This window comes from Dipteris shenzhenensis, chromosome 17, assembly GCF_047967505.1.
Source record: "Dipteris shenzhenensis isolate YYH24624 ecotype China chromosome 17, Dip_SZ_1.0, whole genome shotgun sequence".
NCBI classification, from domain to species: Eukaryota; Viridiplantae; Streptophyta; class Polypodiopsida; order Gleicheniales; family Dipteridaceae; genus Dipteris; species Dipteris shenzhenensis.
Window position 1 is genome coordinate 27,309,748 of NC_141612.1, and position 25,097 is coordinate 27,334,844.

General features: G+C 44.7%; 1 protein-coding gene across 3 annotated transcripts in view; it reads right to left on the bottom strand.

Moving 5' to 3' along the window:
- The window catches only part of LOC147891919 (Lycopene beta/epsilon cyclase protein), a 121,739-nt gene that overhangs the window by 28,969 nt on the left and 67,673 nt on the right, over positions 1 to 25,097 (bottom strand). For all 3 annotated transcript variants that reach the window (XM_087388222.1, XM_087388221.1, XM_087388220.1), the window contains exons 8-12: positions 24,701 to 24,847; positions 24,251 to 24,379; positions 23,989 to 24,056; positions 23,687 to 23,720; positions 23,527 to 23,611 (exon numbers count right to left, since the gene is read on the bottom strand). In XM_087388222.1, the coding sequence (XP_087244348.1) occupies positions 23,527 to 23,611; positions 23,687 to 23,720; positions 23,989 to 24,056; positions 24,251 to 24,379; positions 24,701 to 24,847 (463 nt within the window). The remainder of the gene's footprint in view (positions 1 to 23,526; positions 23,612 to 23,686; positions 23,721 to 23,988; positions 24,057 to 24,250; positions 24,380 to 24,700; positions 24,848 to 25,097) is intronic.

Sequence of the window (25,097 nt, forward strand, 5' to 3'; positions counted from 1 at the left end):
TCTCCGCTGGATGGACCAAAGAGTCAGAAAGCAACCCTTTGGTCCGTGGATCCTAAAAGTGAGAGCGGGGCCCAGACATGTTGGTCAGGTTGAGCACCAATAGCATCTTATCATTGACTTTCTTTATTGACAATGGCAACTCTCACTAGAGCCACTATCGATTGAGATTGCCTCAGCCGACTAGCAGATTTTGTCCCCTAGATATCATACAAAAGTTTTAACACGCTGATGCACAATTGATTCACTCGCCCAATGACAAGGTGTCAGAATTATAGACATAATTCAGCAGTGACCAATGTAATATAATAAGCTAGTTAGGGGCACTTTTCCCTCATTAAGAGGTTTTTCCCCCTAACCGCAGTTAGTTCACTAACTATGGTTAGTGACTACTAAGGTTTTGTCACTAGGACAAAACCTTATCTTTTTCCTTCAGTGTGTTGTACTCTCTATTCTATTGCAACTAAGCCTTCAGCTTCCAAGCTTCCTGCTCTCTCACTCTCTCTTGCTCTCTCTCACTCATTCTATTTCTTTCATTTGGTATCAGAGCGGGTTCAAGAGCCTCGGGCTCCCTGCTCCCTTCAACGTACCCCTTTTGCTTCACGTTACAAGCCTGCTCCAACTCGTCCGTACAGTCCGTACGACTGTACGGAATTCGACGTACTGCCTCCGTACATTGTCCGTACTGCCTCCGTACAGCCCCGTGAAGACTACCGTACAGGTCCCGTGCAGCGCCGTACATCGTCCGTACATTTCTTCATGCAGCACCGTACAAAGTACGTACAATCTCCGTACATCACCGTACAGACTGCCGTACCTATATCGCTCCTCTCCGTACAAAGTTGCCATACAACTGTCGTACAGCAACCGTACAGCGCCATACAGGTTGCCGTACCTGCGCTGCAACAGCCGTACAGTGATATTCCGTACCTGCACTGACAATTCTGTACTTGCCATACAGTCTGGACGTACTGTACCGTACAATCTGTACCTTTTCTAGATTGGCGTGCATTTCTGTACTTTCAGATTTGAATGTGCAGATTTACAAAGGTTGTCTTCAGCCACAGGTGTTCTTTGACAGGCTCATCTTGCAGAAAACCATAGTTTGGTGCAGTTGTTTTGGAGTACATTTGGGGCATTTTGTATATTGCAGACATTGCAATCATTGTACAGGTTTGGAGCTACATCTGGAGCAAAATTGCAGATCTAGTCTGAAATTTGGGGCTTTTGTTTAAAAATTGCAGATTTGGGGCTTTTAGTAATTTTGCCCCTTTCTGGCTGCAATTTCTAGCCACAAATTGGGGCTTTTGTGTTGAGAGAGCATTTTTTGGAGTATTTAGTACATACTGCCTTTCTTGGAGTGTTTGAAACACTTTTGGCAGATTTTGGAGAGTTTTTGATGCTTGGACAGATTTCTGACAGCTCAAGTACAGAAATCTAAGTTGCATATACAGCCCGTGCTTGGCTGTGTTCTTTGGAAGTTGTGCATTCCATTCCCAGTAAGGGAATTCAGCTCTGTATCTACTTCAATCTTTTTCTCAAGAATGGCCCATCAAAATCAGAATGAGTTTCCATTTGGTGGTCTTTCACAAGAAGACAAGTTGGATGGTACCAACTACTCCCTCTGGAGTTTTATGGTACGTAATATTCTGATTTCTCGAAATCTATGGGATTATGTCAATGGGAATGAGATCCGACCAGCAGATATTGCACCTGCTACCCCTCCTCAGCAAGGAGGTGGAAGAGGTCGTGCACAGGGTGCAGCTGCAGGAGGACAAGTTGGTGGTGCAGCTACAGTCATTACTCCAGAGCAGAAGAGATGGGATTCACGGGATGCCTTAGCTTTGTCATGCATCTCTCTTTCAGTGAAAAGATCTATCATTCCGCATATCCGGTCGTGTAAGACCTCCAGGGCAGCGTGGGATATCTTGGAAAGCATGTATGCAGCACGGAATGATGCCAGGGTATCTTTCTTAAAAAGAGAGTTGAGCAATACACATATGGAGGAGGGTGACTCCATGTCAGTCCACCTCACAAAGCTACAGGATCTCAGAGAGCAATTGTTAAACATAGATGAAATTATTCCTGATTCAGAGATGATTACAACCACTCTGAATTCTCTTCCTGAGTCTTATCTCAGCTTTCACACTTCGCTGAACTTATCAATGAGGGGGGGTGCAAATCCCCTCACTTTTCATGAGTTGATAGGACTTCTGCTTCAGGAAGAGCACACCAGGAAAAATTTGGCTTCACGTGCAGGTGAACAAGCCATGCTCTCAAAATTTAAATCAAAAACAAAGGGACAGGCAAAGACAGCAGCAAATCAGCCTTCCAGTGGGTCAGGACAGCCTTCACAAAAGGCTAAAAGTGATGCAAGTAAACCCAAAAAGAAGGGTTTTTGTCACTACTGCAAAAAGCCAGGTCATCACATAGCAGAATGCAAGAAAAGGATTGCAAAAGAAAAGAAAAACAGCTCAGGTATGGCTGTTTCAGATTCAGCCCCTCATGCATCTGACAGTGGGGATGCTGCAGCCAACTTTGTTGGACAGGATTATGCCTTTTTATCTTGCATTTCAGATTCTAGGTTGGCTGTTCCAGATGCTCGGGATAGTACAGCCTCTTGCAGTGATGATACATATGCATTTTTGACTTGCAGCTTTGACTCTTCTACAGATGCATCTGCTTTCAGTGTTAATGAAACACTGAACAGGTATTTTGACAGCGGTGCATCCAAGCATATCACTTGTAGGAAGTGTCTTTTTACTTCCTTGCATCCACATCCTGTTGGTAAGAAAGTCACTTGTGCCAACAACTCCTCATATTCAGTACGTGGCACAGGAGAGGTTGAGCTCACTGCCATTGATGGCTCAATTTTCAGACTTTCAGATGTCCTATATGTGCCTGGCATAACCAAAAATCTTCTTTCAGTGTCCACTCTTAACAGAGGGAGATTTCAGGTCATCTTTGAGGATGACAAATGTGCTGTCCGAGACAGGGAAGCTAACTATGCCTTAAGGTTATCTGGTACTCTGCTGCCTGGGCTTTTTCAGCTTGATATTTTTGAGAAAAGAGCAGCCCATGCTCTGGCAGTTTCTACCCCTACAGCTGCCATGCAAAATGCAGAATTATGGCATGCCAGATATGGCCACATGCATTACAACAGCTTAATGACACTTCAGAAATTTTCAATGGTTGATGCATTGCCACCTCTTGAGATACCTCCTCCACATGCCTGTGAAGGGTGCATTTTAGGTAAAATGCATAGATTCCCCTTCAAGAAGGATGGTTCAGTTAAAGCTGTTCGCAAATTGCAGCTTATACACAGTGATGTCTGTGGTCCCATGAGGACTCCGTCATTGGGTGGTCATCTCTACTTTGTTACATTTATTGATGACTACTCCAATTTTACTTGGGTTTATGGGCTGAAAAAGAAATCTGAAGTGTTCACGGTGTTTAAACACTTTTCAGCCATGGTTGAAAATGAAACCGGACTCAGGATACAGACATTACGCACGGATAGAGGTGGGGAATACCTATCTGCAGAATTTGATGCTTTTCTCAAGCAAAAGGGTATTGTGCATCAGCTCACAGTCAGGCTGACCCCTCAGCAAAATGGCAAAGCTGAGAGGAAAAATAGAACCCTCATGGAGATGGACAGATGTATGCTGAAAAGCAAACACATGCCTCATAAATTCTGGCTAGAGGGTTTGATGTGTGCCAATTACATTTTGAACAGGGCACCCACTAAGGCTTTAAAAACAAAAACTCCTTTTGAGGTCTGGAATGACAGGAAGCCTTCAGTGGATCACTTCCGAGTCTTTGGATGCCTTGCCTATGCACATGTGCCAGTTGAATTTAGGCACAAATTGTCAGATAAAGCCATCAAATGCATATTTGTTGGATACAGTGCAGAAAGCAAGGGGTACCGTCTCTACAATCCTGCTACACGCAAAATCATTGTAAGTAGAGATGTGATATTTTCTGAAAATTCAGCTCACACTCAGGCTGAATTTCAAATGCCTTCGTCTTCAAAGGATGTCTTTGAAGGGTTGCTACCCATTGCTTTGGGTTCCCCTGCTGATTTTTCTGATCCAAATCAGAATTTACAGCAACCTCCAAATGCTCCAGTTCCGCCACAGGATGTCTTGCCCCCTCCACAGGCAGTGGAACAGGTGGTGCAGCAAGAAATTGCAGACATACATGCAGCAAAAACAGTCCCAAACTGGCTGTCACAGACTCTCAGGGAGAGTAAACTTGATGCTCCGTTACCTGGCAGGACTCGCAGTGCAGCAAGGCACATGGAAGGTGCTAATTCAGTGGAATCAGCATATGCAGGTACTCTCCTTGATGAGGAGGAGCCTGCCACATTTGAAGAGGCAAAAGGTAATGTGCATTGGATGAATGGCATGCACGATGAGTTGCAGTCCATTGCAAAAAATCAGACTTGGGATGTTGTGGACTTGCCACAGGGTAAACATGCCATTGGCACACGATGGGTATTTAAAGTCAAACGGAAGCCAAATGGCTCCATTGACAGGCTGGTTGCTAAGGGCTATGCTCAGAAAAAGGGCATAGATTATGAGGAGACATTCGCTCCTACATCCCGGATGACCACCATCCGATCAGTAATTGCAATGGCTGCACATTTTGAGTGGAATGTTCATCAGTTGGACATAAAAACAGCCTTCTTAAATGGGGACTTGCTGGAAGAGGTGTATGTCAAACCACCTCCAGGCTTTGAAATTACAGCAAATGCACTTCAAGTATGCAAGCTCAATAAAGCTTTATATGGGCTGAAACAGGCCCCTCGTGCATGCCTTTTTGACCAGCAAGGGGCTGCACAATAGTCCTACTGAGAGCACCCTCTACATCAAGATGGATGGGGGGGAAATATTAGTCATCCTTCTTTATGTCGATGACTTACTGCTCACAGGGTCCAATGAAGAAAAAATTGCAGATTTCAAAGCTGATTTGCAGACCAACTTCGACATGTCAAATTTGGGGCTGCTTCACTTTTATTTGGGGATCCAGTTCTCTCATGAGAGATGTGGCACTGTTATGTCTCAGTCCAAGTATGTTCAGAAACTCTTGGACAGATTTAACATGCAAGAGTGTAAGCCCATATCCACTCCTATGGAGCCGGGGCTGAAACTCACAATGCATGATGCAGGAGAATTAGTTGATGCCACACTTTTTACAGTCAGGCTGTTGGATGCCTCATATATCTCTGCAACACTAGACCTGATATTCAGTTTGCAGTATCTCAGGTGAGCAGGTACATGCACAGCCCAAAAACTATGCATTGACAGGCAGTTAAGCGCATCTTCCGTTATTTGCAGGGCACAAAGTCTTTTGGCTTACTATTTCCCAGGGGGGGGTGACTTGCAGATGCATGCCTATAGTGATTCAGATTGGGCTGGTGATTATGACACTAGGCAGTCCACTAGTGGCAATTGTTTCTTTTTGGGTAAATCTTGTATTTCATGGCTGAGCAAGAAACAATCTACAGTGGCTACCTCATCATGTGAAGCTGAGTACAGGGCAGCTTTCACAGCAACAGTTGAATGTGCCTGGCTGCGACGTCTATTTGCTGATCTTCATCTGTCTTTGGAGGGTCCCTCTCCAATTCTCACTGATAGTCAGAGTGCCATTGCAGTGGCAAAGAATCCAGTGTTTCATGCTCGCACGAAACACATTGAGGTTCACTATCACTACGTCAGAGAGAAGTTGCATGCAGGAGAGATCAGTATGATCTTTGTGTCCACACATGACAACGTTGCAGATATTTTCACCAAAGCACTACCACGTGAAAAGTTTGAGGCATTTCGCAGTGCCCTGAACTTATATCCGTTTGGTGATTGATTAGCCTTGTACATGACATTGGCACTGCAGGGGGGTGTTAGAATTATAGACATAATTCAGCAGTGACCAATGTAATATAATAAGCTAGTTAGGGGCACTTTTCCCTCATTAAGAGGTTTTTCCCCCTAACCGCAGTTAGTTCACTAACTATGGTTAGTGACTACTAAGGTTTCGTCACTAGGACAAAACCTTATCTTTTTCCTTCAGTGTGTTGTACTCTCTATTCTATTGCAACTAAGCCTTCAGCTTCCAAGCTTCCTGCTCTCTCACTCTCTCTTGCTCTCTCTCACTCATTCTATTTCTTTCACAAGGATCCCCACCTTGGCTCCCATGCGGCTAGTTATGTTAGGCTATGTGTGTATCTTTTTGCAAAGGCATCGTGATGCATTCCTCTATTTGTTATTCTCATCTCAAACATCAGCCTTGGATGTGGATGCTTGTTCTTAGCCTGTTAGAACAAAGGTAGAAGTTGCTTGCTACAACCAACATTCCCTACAGCGGAAATTGTAAAACGTATGCCCGAAAACCACATTGTGTGTGTGTGTGTGTGTGTGTGTGTGTGTGGCACACACACATTGCTTCCTCTATTTGTCACAGATGTCTGGCTCCAAGAGAGACTGTGCCTCATCTCTTTTGGCATTGTCCTTCCTCTCGTACTTAGTTGGACTTCCTTGGGCAGATTTTGAGAGCTCGGTTTCCTCAGATTGCTTTTTTGGCAAGTTCTTCTGGCTTTTTGGTGTACATCCACCTAGACAGGAGTTTGATTTCTTTTTTGTTTGGGTTCGGTACTGGGCGCTCTGGACTCTCTGGAAGGATCGTAATCATAGGGTCTTTGGTGATCCCGTTTTTTCCACTTTCTCTTTCTTCAAACACTCTTTGCAGCAATCGCTTTTTGATTGCTTGCAATCTCGTGTCTTTGATCATGATGTATATTCGTCCTACAGTGAGATTTTCTCTTGATGTATTATAGCTCTCCCTTTCTGGGATAACTTCTTTGTAATATAATGACTCAACGATTCCACTCAAAAAAAAGTGTGTGTGTATCATTCCACCCACTCAGTTTGTTCGTCATCTTGGTTACCCTTTGGGGTGGGAACTCACTCGCCGACAACAAACTGATTGGGTTTTGGCTAAGCTTCGACAAAAGCTTGAGTATTGAAAACCGGCAACCTGGCCTTTGCACGTTCGTCTTCGAATAGTGCAGTCCATCCTTGTGGCATATATTCAATTTTACTTGCCATTGATCGTGTTCACACTAAGGCAGATCTTACATCTTTCATGTCTGTCGTTATGGAAATCTTCTGGCGATCCAAACATGGCAGAAAAAGTCTCAGGCTGCTTTCGATGCATCACATTTGTTTTCCCAACATGCATGGTGGATTGAACATCACGGATATTCATGTGCATATTCTTGCCCACAGAGGGAAAATGTTGCTGCAATTTCTGCATGGTGATCAGCCTTGGGCTCTTATGATTGGGACTCCGGTCACTCATATCAGTATTTCTGCATTTAGTCATTGGCAACTCGATCAATAGGATTTCTTTTTTGGCTGCACTGATGGCACTTTGCTTGGCTGCCCTTTTGTCTCCCGCTTGCTTCTTGACTGAAAGCATGTTCTTTCTCATCTGGAATGGAATGGACGGCAATCTTTGCTTGGGAATTCTTTGAGAGCTGAAAGCATTCACTAATCGAAAGTCTTTCAGCCTCCCTTGGCTTTACAGGAACCTCGACGTTCCTACTTTCTCTCGTTTAAAGGCATCATCTCGGTTGCTGATGTTATAGATGATGCTGGTTCTATGCTCCCCTTTTCTCTAGCAGCCACTACAAAGGGATTGGGCTCTCATTATCGTCCTTTGTGGCGAAAATTACTTCTATGCTTTCGCCTTTTGTTCCGATTCCTCCTTTGGAACTCCAGGGTCCTCTTCTCGTCCTTTGAGGCTATCTCAAATTACTATACCTGCATTGTATAAAATCCTTTTGCCTCAACCCTGGGTTTCAGAGAGAGGTGATTCTGTTTGGCGAATGCATCGCCCAACCAAGTGGTGGAGGAAAAGATTACAGCAACTTTGGGCCTATAAAGTACCGCTTCGGCAACAGATTTTCTTTTGGCGAGTTCTTTTGGGAGTGTTTCCATCTGGACAGCTATTAGCTCATCGACACATTGCTCCTGCAGTTTGCCACAGATGTTCTGCTTCTTCGGAGACTGTGCCTCACTTGTTTTGGCATTGTCCGTGCTCTTGTGAGTTTTTTTATCTGCTCCGACAGCGCCTGCGAGCAAGATTCCCATAAGTTCTTCTGGCTATTTGGGTTTCATCCATCCAGACCGGAGTTTCATCTTTTCTTCGTTTGGGTTCGCTACTGGGCACTATGGACTTTATGGACATATAGGAATTATAAAGTCTTTGGTGATCCTACTTTCTCTCTGTTTGGCTTTTTTAGGCGTTCTCTGCAGCAATGTTTCAACACCTCTTGGAGCTGCTCTCCATCTTCATCTTCCCAGCTACAACACCTTTTGGAGCTGCTCTCCATCTTCATCTTCAGCCTCTATACCTTCCCCCCCTCTCCCTCTCTCTCCATCTATCGGAGCTTCTCTTTCCCTCCAAGATGCACTTTTAGGTCCACTCTTGCTGTTGTGACCTCTATACAAGAGCATAATCAGCATATGTATGCTGGTAAATCTGGACATTTCGCTGGTTATGACATTTTCTATGCTGGAGAGCACTCTTTCTCTTGGGTAGCCTTTTTGGTTAAGCATGATCTTCACCCTATTGTGTCCTTCAATGATCACCATGGTCGATGGTGGATGATCATACAATGCCTTATTCAAGGTGACATCTTTAAATTTGCATCAGTATATGCTCCTCAATCTTCCGGGAATCGAGCTTTGATTTGGGATGCTATGCATAAATATCCCTGGCGGCATTATGCTTTTATCTGTGGTGATTTCAATAATGCCCCACAACAGGGAGATAATACCTCGGGCCGCACTCACATGTTGGCTTCTGAAAAGCAGGCATGGTCTAATTTTTCACTTCAATTGTCTCTGGTTTATCTCTGGAAGGAATTGCAGCCCATGCTCTCGGGCTATACCTTTCAGCATAATGCTCAATCTTCATATCAGGCACGCTTGGACAGATGGTATCCGGTTGATTATCCGGTTGATGCGCAGCATTCTGATGCCTTCACTTGTCAGCTTTGGATTGACCATGCTTTCACATACTCTGATCATGCTCCTCTTTGGTTGAGGCTCTCTTTGCATGACTTTCCACATAATAGATTGGCTTGCAGATGCCTTTTGATGATAGATAATGGTTACCTTGACCATGCGGATTTTAAAGCCATGGTTTCTGATACCATTCACCCTCTTTCTCATCAGATGCACATTGATTTGGATTATGCATGGCAGGCTTTTGTTGCAAGAATGCAAGCTGTTATTCGGGATTATGGTAAATCTTACATGCAGGCCACACGGCAGACCGTGAAGCATGCCAAATACACTTGCCAAAGTTTGACAGACCTCAGTCATCTTCGGCCTTTGTCTTCAGAAAAAAGCATGCTATTATGCCAAGCTAAATTTTGCCTCCAATCGAATGATCGAAGAAAGCTTGCTAAATGGGAGACACGATCTAGGCAAAGGGCTTTTTTGGATAAAGGTTGCTCTTCCAAGCAATCCTTTAAAAGTTTGCATTACAAAAGACAGGCAGCCAATATTTGTCGGATCCGGATGCCTCATGGTTCTTGCTTCTCATCTCGCTCAAAGCTTGCTGCTTTTTGTGTGCAGCACTTTTCATCTCATTTTAGGTATGTGGACATTCTTTCTCCTCAGGTTGTGTCTGCTCGTCAGCTTCTTTTGCAGCATGTCCATCCCATCCTCTCTGATGCTCAGGCTTTGGAATTGGAAATTCCTTTCACTGAAAGAGAATTGTCAGATGCTGTTAAATCCTATGGCAGATGGAAATCTCCAGGATGGGATGGTCTCACTGTGGACTTTCTTCTTGCCTTTTGGGATATTCGCAAGCAGACTTTGCTGCAAATGATTAATTCAGCCTGGGAAAATCAGCAAATGCCTTCGTCATGGAAAAAAGGACTTGTCAAGCTCCTTCCAAAAAAGCAGCTATGTGATTTGCTCACTAATTGGAGACCAATAACGCTCATGCCACTCATTTACAAGATCAGAGCCAAAATGGTTGTTGATCGTATTAAAGGTTATTTGCATGATGGGCTGCATCCTTCGCAATATGGCTTCATTCCCCTTAGGCATATCACAGATAATATTGCCAATGCTTATATTCAGATTGAATATGCCAAATACATGCATCAGGATGTTCTGCTCTTACAGGTGGATCTTGCAAAAGTCTTTGACACAGTTCAATGGGAATTCATCTAACAAACAATGTGAGCTTTGGGGTTTGGAATAAAATTGCAGTAGATTATTTACTGGCTTTACAGGGACAGCAATGTAGCCTGCATTCTTTCTAGAGATCTCTCTGATGAGTGGACTCTTCGTTGTTCCGTCCGTCAGGGACGTCCCCTTCGTGCTTTATTATATGCCATTGCTACCCATCCTATGCTGCAATATATTGATCATCTCGTGGCTACAGGTTCCCTTCATGGTTTGGAATTGGATGCAAATCGCAGCATGGTTGCTCAAGCCTATGCTGATGATTCTTTCTTTACCCTGAAGAATACGTAGAATGATCTTTCTACTTTGATGCAGGCTCTCTCTGTTTATGGTTTGGCAGCTAAATTTTTCAAAATTCCAAGCTGCTTCCATTGCATTCTAAAGACTGGCATAGTCTTTTGTGGCCCGAGAAAATCATTCCACCCACTCAGATTGTTTGTCATCTTGGTTACCCTTTGGGGTGGGATCTCACTCGTCGTACAAACTGATTGGGTGATGGTCAAGCTTCAGAAAAAGCTAGAATATTGGAAATTGGCAACCTCGCCTTTGCATGTTCAGTGCAGTCCGTCCTTGTGGCATATATTCAATTTTACTTGCCTTTGATCATGTTCACCAAGGCAAATCTTGCTTCTTTCATGTCTGCCATTATGGAAATCTTCAAGCATTCCAAACATGGAAGAAAAAGTATCAGACTACTTTCAATGCATCAACTTTGTTCTCCTAAGATACATGGTGGTTTGAACATCACGAATATCCAGGTTCACATCCTTGCTCACAGGGGGAAAATGTTGCTGCAATTTCTGCAAGGGGATCAGCCTTGGGCTCTTATGATTAGATCTCTAGTCACACATATCAGTTCTGCCTTTGGTCACAGGCAAATCAATTACTAGGATTTCTTATTTGGTCGCATCGATGGCACTTTGCCTGGCTGCCCTTTGGTCTCCAGTTTGCTTCTTGATTGGAAGCATGTCGTCTCTCATCTGGAATGGCATGGTCAACAGTCTTTGCTGGGTAATTCTTTGCGAGCTGAAAGCATTCACTGGTCGACAATTTTTTAGTCTCCACAGGCTTTACAGGAACCTCTGCATTCCTACTTTGTTTCTTTTAAGGGCATCACTTCTGTTGCTGATGTTATTCATGGTGATGGCTCTATGCTACCTTTTTCTCTGGCAACTACACGATATGGCTTGGGCTCTCATTATCGTGCCGTGCTTTGTGGCAACAAATTGCATATGCTTTCACCTTTTATTCCGATTCCTCCTTTGGAACTTCAGGACAGGTTGGAGGATTGGACTTTGACTTCTCCAGGGTCATCTTCTCACCCTTTGAGGCTATCTCAGATTACGGTGCCTGCATTGTATAAAATCCTTTTGCCTCAATCTTGGGTTTCAGAGAAAGGCAATTCTATTTGGCGAATGCATCGCCCAGCCAAGTGGTGGAGAAAGAGATTACAGCAGCTTTGGGCCTACAAAACTCCTCTTTGGCAACAGGTTTTGTTCTAGTGAGTGCTTCTGGGCATTTTTCCATCTGGAGAGATGTTAGCTCATAGGTACATTGCTCCTGCTCGTTGCCACAGATGTTTGAGTTCTCAGGAGACAGTGCCTCATCTATTCTGGTTTTGTCCATGTTCTCGTGAATTCATTGATCTTCTTCGGCAGCGCCTATGAGCGAGATTCCCGACTGTTCCTTTTGGGAAGTCTTTCTGGCTCTTTGGTTTCCATCCACCCAGACCAGAGTTTCATCTTTTCTTTGTTTGGGTTTGCTATTGGGGGGCACTTTGGACTTTATGGACAGATAGGAACTGCAAAGTATTTAGTGATCCTATATTTTCCTTGTTTGGCTTTTTTAAGCGTTCTCTCCAGTAATCTTTCTTTGATTGCTTGCAAACACGTTGCATAGATCATGATGTATATCTAGCATACAGTGAGATTTTCAGCTGATGTAATTTCGGCTGCCTCGTTTTGAGGTCGCTACTCTTGTAATATAATCAATCAAAAGTTTTCCTTTAAAAAAATGTATGTGTGTGTGTGTGTGGAAAAATGATCAACACATGCTCGAGCAAGCTGTGCCCGCGATGAAGTCCAAGCACCATCTGATGTTAAGACTTGAGAAATATTTTGAGCTTGATTTTTAAAATGTAAACTTTTGAAAAACTCTTTAGAGGAACAGCCTTTATCCAAAAGAGCCTTCTTCCGGGCCCGTGTTTCCCATTAGGCAATTTTCCTCAGATCATTCTTATGTAACAAATGCTTAGCATGACATAAACATTCAAGCTCAGGCTATGATAAAACCCTGATGTGGCTGAGTTCTGTCAGCCTCGCTAAGAGTTGGCTTTAGCATTTGCAACTGTTTTTCTCAAGTAATGCAAATAAAGTTTGCCATAGTCACGAATAACAAATTGCATACGAGAAGCAAAAGCATTCCAAGCATAATCAAGACCAAACTGACATTGTTCAGGAAGTGTGGTGCAATGACATGACTAACCATTTGCTTATCTTCATTATGCTCCAAGTAGCTGTTATTGACTATCAGAACTATCTGGCAATCTGTCATGTGGCATCGCATGAAAAGAGAGTTTTAACCACAATGAAGCATGATCACAATGAGGAAAGGTATAATCCACCCCTATTTGACTAGTAAGGGCATCACACTGATGCGGATTTATCATGTACCAACGGTCCAGCCTAGCCCTGTATGCAGATAAAGCATTATGCTGAAATGTATAGCCTGGAAACAAGGGTTTCAACTCTAACCAAGTATCCAGAAGATCAAGATGAGAAATCAATTGAGACCACTATTGCCGTTCCAAGGCTAACATGTGATTATTGCCAAAGGTATTATCCACTTGAAGTGGTGCATTATTCAAGGCACTACACAAAAAAGCATGTTGCCTCCAAGGATACTACCGCATATACTCCCAAATGGAAGCCCTTTGAAGAGACGATTGAGGACCATAAACAGATGCAAACTCAAGAATTTCACCTTGAAAGAGACACTGAAGTATGACCCACCTGCCTTCTTTATCATTTAATGCCACCACTGGTTGAAGAGCATGTTTGACCAGAAAAACAACACCCGGAAAGGAGTGCTCTCCTGCATAGAAGATGTCATAACCAGCATAATAACCTGTCCTACCTGCATATATATGCCGATTATGCTCTTGTATTGCCACAATACCAGGCTGGAACTCATTTATATAAGCCTATACAAACTTCCATTTGTGAACATCACGCAATCCCTGTACATTGAAAGTCAAGCACTTGATTTGTTGAAGCATATTTACAGACTTTTATACAGCTATATACAGCTGAATGATCTAAAGCATCAAGTTGTCATATCCACCTCAGGATCAGGACCTCTCCCTTGAGGCGAACCAAAAGTCTGATGAGAGGATGATAGACCAGCCAGTTTTTCTTCCAGAAACAAAGTACGGCTGGCTGTGACAGCAGCCCAAGTAATTCCAATGCCAAAATTCTCTGCAGGAGTATGACCATTGGAAGAACCATTGTTCCGAGTTTGAGGAGGTAAAGGTCTCCTTGCTGAGACAATTTTCCTCGGAGTCTGCCAATTTTCAGCAACATTCTTTTCCTTCGCCTTAGGTGGGGACACAGAAGGCAATGAGCTAGAAGCATTCCCATTGATCAGAACTGGGGCCTTCCCTTTATCGAATGCTGCGCTTGCAGGTTTATTACCTTTATTTTTAATGCCAGAAGTCCCACGGGCTTCTTTACTTTGCATTGGAGAAGGCATGGCATCCAGAGGCATTTTATGGAGAACAAGAGGACATTGCAAAGCCATATTGCATTCAAAACATGCACCCGCAAAAAGATCCCATTTCAGCTTATAGAAGGCACTGCCCATGGCCACATTGTTAACTGTGACAGAATAAGATTCTGGAGTAGGTTTATCCATATGCCAAAGAATGCAAAACCTATTAGAATTGCCATTCAGGCGAGGTGGGCAAACCACTTTACCCAATGATGCAAAATCTTATTTACTGGCTATATAGTGATGTATCTTATTGGGAGATGTCTCTGATCAATGGACTTTGTTTCGGTCTGTGAGACAGGGATGTCCATTAGTGCTTTGCTTTATGCCATTGCTACGCATCTAATCCTCTCTTGCTCAGCTCATAGAAGGCACTACCCACGGCCACATTGTTAACTGTGACAAAATAAGATTCTCGAGTAGGTTTATCCATATGCCAAAGAATGCAGAACCTATTAGAGAGGCAGTGCTTCCGCTCGCACTTTCAGGATCCATGCACCAAGGGTTTGCTTTTTGACTCCTTGGTTCGCCCAGCGGGGATGTACGGCAGCCCTTGTTGGGGGCCAGACTTGTCGGATACAGAGTGGGCCTGTGTGGAGCGGCTACATGTTCTCATGTTACTACGGATGATTCATTGGCAAGCCATCCGTTCCTCATCAGATCATTCAGGCTGAGTTTGGGTCACCCCCTTTACAGCTAGATGCCGCATTTCAAGTCATCACGTACATGTACTGAGTTAGGGAATATGGGGATTACACCTCGGGACGTAGGCGTAGCAGGCTACCATGGATAGCTCTATCCTCTTCTATGGCACTTGCAGCAGGAGGGGACCAGAGGTGCTGGTATGCACGTACAGAGAGATGGTTTGAGCGACTGGGGCTTCACATGGATAGACTACCTCCCTTCCAGTACAATATGGATGCTCCGTTCTCTCCCCTCCGATCACACGAGGTCAACCAGGTTATTCTTGAGGATCTACTACAGCTACACACGTTTCGGACCTGGTTGGGACCAAGTGAACTCCCAGTGAAGCTTAGCTTCTACAGAGATCACTTCTTACATATCACAGCAAAGGGTTTCATTGACCCACCAGGATACACGCAAATCCACCTACCCCACTCACTAAGGGTCTCTCTTGGGCAGTTCCGGGTCTCTTCACACAGACTTTGCATCGAGAGCGGCAGAGCAAAGCGACTACCCAGGGAGAGGCGCATATGCACACTGTGTGACATACAGGAGGTTGAGACAGAGGAGCATTTCATCTTCAGGTGTCTTGTCTAGTATGAGATCCGAGGGCGTTTCCACTGCCTCTTCAGGGATAGCTATGGGATTTTGGCCCGTTTCCTCTCCTACCCGGACCAGCAGTGTTTGGCAGGTTTCATTCATGAGGCACTTAGACACCACGAGAGGATACTCTGAGCACGGAGACAGGAGCAGACTTCTTCCTCGGCTAATCCCTCTCAGAGCTCTATCACGGAGTTCTTTCAGCTAGATCACATGAACCCCCACGAGACGAGGCCTTAACATGACCGTGACCCAGAGCCCATGACCCGACAGCTCAGACAGAGGGTCGACACACAGATCACACTTGGGGACATCCCTCCTTGTTTCGAGTCGGAGCCCGACCGGCGGGGGTCACAGTACCCCTGGTCAGACGCAGAGCTACGACCAGGAGATGTGCCAAGACCGCATCTCTGAGTGGCCGACAGCACTCTATTGCCAACTTCATGCCTCCACTGCCTAATAGCTTACTGCCACTGATGATGATGATGCTGAGATCAATATATAATCAACCATGGACATGACTATGTTGTACTTAGGACTTACCACTGCCTAATAGCTTACTGCCACTGATGATGATGATGCTGAGATCAATATATAATCAACCATGGACATGACTATGTTGTACTTAGGACTTAGTACTGCCATTCTGCATTTTTGCATTGGTATGGATGCTCGTTTAGTAGCTCCACTACCACCACTTGTTGTATCAGGATTTTCACAAACTCATAGACCCATCGGTCTTTCGAAGACTTTAATAAACTTTCTTTCTTTCTTTCTTTCTTTCTTTCTTTCATGAATGCTTTATTTTTATTTGGTTTAGCTGTTGGTCTACAGGTGAACTTCCAAAAGTCTAAGCTTTTGCCCTTGCATGCCAAGGATTGGCATAGCTCACTGTGGCCACATGAGATTATTCCGTCCAATCAGCTTGTTCGTCATCTTGGATATCCTTTGGGATGGAATATCACTTGTCGGCAGCAAATAGATTGGGTGCTTGCAAAACTCAAAAAGAAACTGGAGTACTGGAAATTAGCCACATGGCCTCTCCATGTTCCTCTTCAAATTGTGCAATCGATTTTGCTTACATTCAGTTCTTTTTGCCCTTGACGATGTTTCAAAAGAAAGATATTTCTGATTTCATGTCCATCACTATGGAGACTTTCTGGTGCTCAAAGCGTGGTCGTAAGAGTATCAAACTACTCTCTATGGAGCATCTGTGCTCGCCTAAGATGCATGGTGGCTTGAACATACTTAATATTCACATCCACCTCCTTGCACACAAGGGTGAAATGATGCTGCATTTTCTAGAAGGTGATCAGCCTTGGACAGCCATGATCTCTCATTTGCTTTTGCAGTTGTCTGCTCATGTTTTTGGGCATTGGCATCCCACTTCATGCGACTTTATTCTCGGCCATCTTGATGGCAGGATTAACGGTTTTTCTTTTGTTTCTCAAATGCTCTTAGCTTGGAAGTAGATTTTATCTCATCTTAAATGGACTGGGCGTGACTCTTTGCAAGGCAATTCTTTAAGAGATGAAAACTCTCTGGTCGAAAGTATTTCACCCGTCGCTTGCTTTACAGGAGCCTAGGCATTCCTATTTCCTCTCTTCTAAAGGTATTGCACTTGTTGGTGATGTCCTTCGTGATGATGGTACTTTATTGCCTTTCCCATTGGCCGCCAGACAGTATGGATTAGGGACGCATTACAAACCACTTTGGCATCCCCTCTCTCCTATGCTTTTTTCTTTCCTGCCGGCACCCAGATTGGAGCTCACAAATCGGCTTACTGATTGGTCTTTGCATCATTAGGGTTCTCCTATGCACCCTTTGCGCTTGGCTGATATTTCAGTGGCTGGTTTATACAGGATTCTACTACCTCCTCATTGGATCACGTAGCATGCCAACCAACTATGGTCTTTTAATCATACTGCCAAATGGTAGAGTAAAAGATTGAATCAAATTTGGTCTTGCAAACTGCCCCTTCGCCAACAGGTTTTTTTATGGCGAGTGTTGCTTGGTGTCATTCCCTTTGGCCGACTCCTGGCTAGTCGACACATTGCTCCTACATTATGCCACAGAAGCTTGGTTCCTAGGGAATCTATGCTTCATCTTTTCTGGACTTGCCCCATCACTCGGGATTTTTTCTTGCTGCTTCAACAGCGTCTTCAGGCACGCTTTCCCTCTGCTACATTTAGAAAGCTTTTCTAGCTCTTTCGGATTCACCCACAACAACCAAAGTTTGATTTGTTCTTTATATGGGTCAGATATTGGGCACTCTTCACTATATGGAAAGATAGGAATCAAAATGTCTTTCATGAGCCCAGTGCTTCCATCTTCTTCCTTTTTGGATGTCACTCAAGCAATCATTCTATGATTGTTTGTCCGTTCACTAGATAGACTATGCTGTCTACTTGTCTTATATTGAGATTTTTTGATTTTGTATTGGCTGATCTCCGCTTTGGGGACAATCTTTTTGTAATGTAAAGAAACGTGGCTTTCATTAATTTTCACAGCCGAGGGGAGAGTAAAGATGCTAGAGTGGAAAGAGGTGGCCAAAAAAGATGCACTGAAGGGGACTAGGACATACCAAGATGATGAGCTCACTCTTGCAGCAAGAGCATAGAAGGGAAGGAATGACCTGAGTAATGGTAGCAAGACAAGAAGGGAAATGGGCTGCATATAGAGACGGTAGGGTGATCATTAAAGAAAAAAAAGAAAGAAGAGAAAGGGATAAACAAACAACGCATGACAATGGCGGGCCTATGGGACAGGGGTATACGATAGATTATGATGGTTGTATGGAATTGCAATGGTACTCTGTGGTCTAATCCAAGGGATTTCTTAGAGACCTGCGTTGGTAGAGATGTTATCTTTTATATTAAGACACACAAAAGCCCTGAGAGAGGTTACCCACAGTGATTAGATAAACCCTAGAAGTCGGCCCCCAAGAGAGATAGTACGGTACCAGCAGGCTCTAGCGATGTAGCAGTTCTATTTGGATCACACCTAAGACCGCTCATATCTATGATGCACAAGGAGGAGCATGTGGGACACATGTACCCCATATGATACAATGAATCCTAGAGTTCTCCAGGCAAGGGGAGACCCTCCTCCTAGGGGACTTCAACGCACGCACGGGGATCACATAGGTGGGCCTACTAGATTTTGGATCTGACCCGTCAAAGGACCATACTAGAGCTTGGGATAGTGAGGCACTTCGATGATGCACCACCAATGATGGGGTATGGGCGTTACCTACTGGAGATGGGGGTGGTACACAACCTGATCATCTAAAACAGCCTCCAACGAAGGCCTTATCCAGAGGACTTCATTGTTTTCCACATGATGGGGGGACAAGTATAATGGACTACTTGACCAGGGCCCCCAACCTTTGTATCACATGTAGACGACTTTACAATCCCCCCCCCCGGTCCCTCGACGCCGACCATTCCTATTCGACATTCGCCATCTTGACTGTTGCACCAAACACCAAGCCCCGATCCCCCTACCACCACCCCTGTCCAAATACACTTTGATCATGCCATTTATGTAGTCTATGAGAGCTACCTTCTCCTGATCTGTCAACCTCCCTTGGAGACAATGCAGACATCGTCCATGCCTGAAAAACCCCTGTATCAGTATTCACGATGCTGCCTCCAAATCATTCCCATGCACAACTGGACCCACTGCATGCTCCCTAGCTAGGAAGATGCCCCAAAATTCATGGTTTGACACTAAGTGCAGAGCGATGAGATCCTATTTCATACATTAGTGGGCTTTGGGACTTTTGATGACTTTCTAGAAGCAACAGATCTTATGCCACCTTATGCACTGTAAGAGGCGGACTTTCCTCTCACATAGGCTTGATGAGGTGTTCCTCTCTTTCTAAGGAGGGGATCCTACCATTGCATAGGGCTTCTATCAAAGGGGAAGCCATCAATCCCCATCATGGACACAACGATCTAGCACACATACGCAACATCGCTCTATGACGCTCTAGACTAAGTACCACCTGGTATGTCCTTCCTACCAAGGCCACCATACCCACCCTATTACCACATCGAATGTGCCGGCTGCATTGTGTCGACTCCACAACAAAAGAGCCCATGAGCATGAGGCTTACAGATGGAGCACTTCGCATATGAGTAGGAGGTCTTAGCCCCTAGCCTAGCACATATGTTCAATCATGATGTATGCCACGGCTTCCCCCCTACTTGGAGTACCACCACCATAGTATCAATACACAAAGCAAGAGACCCCATGGATAGTGGCAACTACTGCACTCTCATGACACGCCCACAGATCTATGGGTCTGTACTAGAGCGAAAGATCAACACTTTCATAAAGGCCCAAGGGTGATGGGCTTTGGGATAAGCTGAGTTCTAGAGACAACACTCTACTCTAGATCACATATTCACCGTATGGCCCATCATCGAGGAGGTGAGATCGAGATCTTAGAAAGTCTATGCTTGCTTTGTACGATTTTGGAAAGCTTTGGACACAATTCCATGATCTTGTATGACTAAGAGACATAGGAGATGCAAATCCTAGGAGTCATGATTTGGGGGGTGACAAGTCTCTATGAGTCAGCCAAAGGGATAGTATGAGCCTCGGATGGCCTTTCTAACTGGATTGAGAGCACAATCAACGTGAAGTAGGGAGGACTTCTCTCACCGACACTTTTTGGGCTCTACCTTGATGAGATTACGACTTCATTGACCGCCTTGGAGGTGAGGTGTCACTGCTTGCTCATCATGGTATCTCTTTCCACCTTCAGACCTCAATTTTCCTCCATAGACACGGCATGGGAGATTATTTCCGGTTTCACATCTTGTGAGATTGGGCAATCCTGATGGACAGAGGCCATAAAGATACTTAGACCTACACCTCTATGTCCTTTACATCATTTGGCATGACATTGTAAACACTCTCATGACCACCTAGATCACGATTAAAGAAAAGAGTGATATATTCCATTCAAAACAAATCATACAACAGGTGGGAGAGAAAGTACTCTATCCCTAGCCTCAACAATGTGGCAAAAAAGCCATGGAGGCGGTCTAAAATGCCACGACATCCCAAAAGGGGTCAAGTTAAAAAATAAAGAGCAATCCCATGTCCTTATGAAGGATATAAGTCTCCCACGAGCTGCCAAAGAGGTGCCTATACACCGCTCCCACTGACTCCTGAGAGTGAAGATAATCTCCGCCCAAATGGAAGCGAGAGTGTCAGCCTCCGTGCATAAATGGCCCCCAAGGACAAAAGAACATCGCGAACACCATATCCGCCATAGGGTAATGCTGGAAATCACCTCCCAGGCTGACCCTGCAGCTGAAGTAGGCATGGAATCCTGAGCTGGTACCCGTACCAAAAGTAAATCCTGCGGCTCCATGATGCTAGCCTCCGTGGGACCCCGTCTCTGGCGATGCTGCATGAAGAAACCGTGGTCTCCGGGCTCTGACTCAAAGAGAGTAAAGGCTCCAGATCCTCTCCCCCAAAGAGCAACGCCCCAAGTCATCAGAAAGGACTCAGATGTAACATATGAGAACAACCTGAAGATTTCTGTCCATACCACTCTAGAGCTGGTGCAACTCCATAAACAATGCTTGCTAGATTCCTCTGCAAGCTGACAACGCATACACAAGGAGGATCTACCCATCTGCTGGAGCCAAATACCCACACATATGCCAAAATGCACACCAAAACAACTACAACCCCTGGTGCTATTTTAATGCCATGCAGTTTGAGGCTATGTATAGTGAGTCAAAGAAAGTACGAGACTTTCCTGGCTCTACTGATACCCCAAAAGTGGGTCTAGTAGCTCAGCAAGTGCTCTGCAGTAAGTCCCTGTGCGTGCCAATGCTGGGAGGCAAATGGTAGGTGATGAGAGTCTCTCTCCTGGAGCCTGTAACCTGCCCTCGTCAAGTACTGAAAAAAAGAAAGAGGATGAACGCTTGCCACCGGAGCAGGCCATGCCCACTCACCTGGGTCCCAGTCAAGCTCCGCAAGAGGTCGAACCTGAAAAATCCAAAGTCTCCATCTAATATCCTCTGCAATGGTCAACCTGGAAGGACCTGTGGCCCATTCCTTATCCAGGCAACCAATGACCCTGACTCTCTGCCAAAGAAGCTCCTGACGATCCAGGGGCTGAGTGGGATACAATCTTTGAGAGGAGTCCGTCTCAAAATAAATAAATGGTGCCGGTTCTAAACAAACTCCAATGCATAGCCCAGCCTCACTAAAACAACCTGACCAAGTAGAAATGGGATCAACATAGGCTAGATCTCTAAGTATATCCCTCCACTCCTGAGGAATAGCTCTCATGATCAGTAATCTGGTGGCAGCAATCTGTCCAAGTGGCCCATGTCTATCTCTAATCACCTCCTCTGACATCTCCGCACCTCCCTTGAACCAATCTCCGACTGTCACAACCCCCTGAGCATGCCATCTGGCCAAGGGAGTCCTAAGTTTTGTACCAAGGGAAGATTTCCTTTTCGTAGCGGAGGCTATGGGATACTTTATGCAGGCTACCAGTCATGGCACTTTGGGCCTTCATCTGCCTATCCAGCAGGAGCAGGAGCTTCTGGACACTGAGTTTGCTGATGATACGGCACTAACAGTCAGAGGAGATGCATATAGTCTTGCTACTGCTGCAGATTCAATTGACAAGTTGTTCTGCCTAGCCTCGGGGGGACTTGTCAATTGGAACAAATCAAAAGGCATCTGGACTGGAGCTCAGCAGGATATCCCAGCATGGGGAGGAGACAGAGGCTTTGTATGGATACCCAGAGGCACCTCCACGAGATATCCAGGCTTCCATGCTGGCATTGATGTGTCCCCGACGCAACAGTTTGCCCCAGTTCTTGAGAGTATCCGGACAAAGCTAGCCTACTGGAGTACGGCTAGACTCTCTTTGGCTGGAAGAGCGCTGGTACTCAACCAGGTTCTACTAGCGACTATGTGGTACGTTGCGTCATGTTGGTGTTTTCATGCTGACTCGATTCGTCAGGTGAGGAGATTGCTTCGGAACTTTTTGTGGAGCGGTGGTGATGGTTCTGAGGACACTAGGGCCAGAGTTTCGTGGGATACTATCACTTTACCTTTCTCGCAGGGAGGACTTGGGGTTCTTGATCCGGAGATGTAGAGCAGAGCCCTTTTAGTCAAACTTCTTGTTAGAGGTTTGACTCCAAGAGATCAACCGTGGAAGCAGTTCCTACTGCATGGGATTCACCAGTGCACCCCTAGAGCAGCAGGTCAGTGGGCAGGTAGAGTCAGTTGGATCTTCCTGACGGACTAGCATTCTTAGCCTTCCTCACCACTTGTGAAAAGGCTTATTCAGATATGGGATCATTTTCGACAACACCTCATCAGAGCAGTTCCTTCCTCCACAGAGGAAATTGCCCGACAGCCACTTTACCATAACCCCCTGGTTCGGTACCAGGGATCTTCTGCTAGAAGAGTGAGAGTAAAGTGAGGAGACCCATAAAATCCATCTATCACTGAAGCCTAGCCTCCTCATAGTGCCTTCCAAGAAACCCCAGTCCACCCTGTCATAAGCCTTCTCAAAATCGAGAAGGAGAACTGCAATCTCCTGTTGACTCTCCTTCGCCCAGTGAGTGGCCTCCCAAAAAGTGAAGATATTATCCAAGATACTCCGATCTTGGACAAATCCTGTCTGAGTAGCTCTGATGATATCTGGCAGCATAGGCTTTAAACGAAGGGCCAAGGTCTTCGCTAGGATCTTGTAGGCTGTCCCTAGAAGTGTAATGGGTCTCCAATTACGTAGGACTGTCTTGTCTCCCCTTTCGGGATGAGACAAATCATACCTGTGCATAATGTCTCGCCCAAAGATCCTGCATCGAGAGCCTCTGAAAAGGCAGAAAGTAGATGAGGCCCAATCGTATCCCAGGGAGCTCTAGATCAGGATTAAAGGGCTTGTCCGGTGCTGCTGCAGCTAGGGGAGCATCTTTCATAAGGGAGTGGGACCATGGAGGACTTCTTTTCACACACACGGGATATTCTTGACCATAAGTGTCAGTCCTAGGTTGTTGTGTTTGGGTTATACTTAATAGAGGTCTCTTTTTTTCAAACAAACAAAGGATCTAGAATTACCATAAACAACGATATGATGACTTTGTTTCAACATTATGTTTGACTATGTAAGACACCATCCTAATCTATACAAAGTGGTTGATAAAAAGGGATGAGAAAGTACCATCAGCTAATCTTCCTAGATGGCGTGTGATGCTACCGAACCCACCAAAGGAAATGGGCGACTGAATTCCACTGGCATCACCAACCTGAGAACAAGAAGGTCAGGTACAAATGACTACGAATTATGAAAATTTCTGAAGGTTGGAAGTTATAAAGGACACCTGCAACACACGATCAAAAGCTGCTGGCAAAGGGCTGCAACAGTACAATTGGCCGATGTCAGTGGCATGCGCAGAGATGGAACAGGAAATTCACGAACACATGTGAGCAATAATTCCACAAATAAGCGTCCCTCTTCACCGAAAGATAAATTCTGCAGTCGTATGGGACAAAGAAGTGAAAGTTCATGATTTTTAACAAAGATACAAGATACAACTGCTAGAGTGTTTATTTAAGTGAAAGTTCGTGATTCTTATCAAAGATACAAGATACAACTACTAGAATGTTTCTCCAACTAGCAGACCTTGAGCGATATGTCGGAAAGAGGCCAAAAAGCACCCGCAAAATTTCCAAGTCATCCAGTTGCACATTCTGGAGGCACATGCACCAATCACAAAACCCATCTGACAGGTGTCTGCCAGCTGCAATATAGATTCTAAGTTGTGGATCATTGATTGTATCTTACAGAAAAATGTAGCTTGCCTTTTTCAGTTGCCTAAAACATATATTGATGTTATAAGTAATTCTAAGAGACCATTGGAAAATGAGAAAAGACCTTCACAAACCTGATATTCTGGCATAAGATCCCAGTAAATTTCTAGCATCTGCTCCAATGATGGATGCTCAGGCTTGGCATCCATATAAGAGAAAAGATACGATGTTCTGTCTGTAGGTCCTGAGCCAGCCGGGAAAGCCTACATGGAGCAATGAGAACAGTCAACCCAGAATGCTCTAGTAATGCACCACATCAAACGAATAGAAATTCTGGACATATGCCCCGAATCTCGACACAAGATGACCTGGGATTTCAATTCCCTTCAATTCATGCTAGTGCAGAAACAATGGTAATGGTACTCAGTCATGAGCAGGATTCTGAATGAGAATAAAAATGTTTGCATGAACACACCAACCAAAACCATCTTGCCCTCCTACACATCCAGGTCAGACACCACGATTGTAAATCCTCTAAGAAATTGACATAATAAAATGTCCCTCCCATGAGAGTGTAGTATTACCTCCCAGAACAATTGTGCTTTGGAGTTTCCGACCATCATTGCTGGATTACTGGAGTATATGATGTCACTTGTTGAGTTATTTTGAAATCCTCGAGCACAAGTTCCAACAACCAGACAAACGCCATCGGGCTGTTGTCCCCATCTGATCTGTTCATAGTATTAGAGCATTTCAGCCCAGAAACATTTTGCCCAATCTCGATAAAAAAATCACTTTTTTTTCTGGTACATCCACAATGAAACCAGAGGATCCTCTCATTATAAATGCAAGTCTGGGTACACTTAGAACTGTCTTACCAAACTTAAACTTTTTGCATTATTAGGTTGGCAAAGCTATACCAACCAATTTATAAAGAATTTGCAATGTTTTCTGCCCCATTTGACCTATCTACTTATAAAC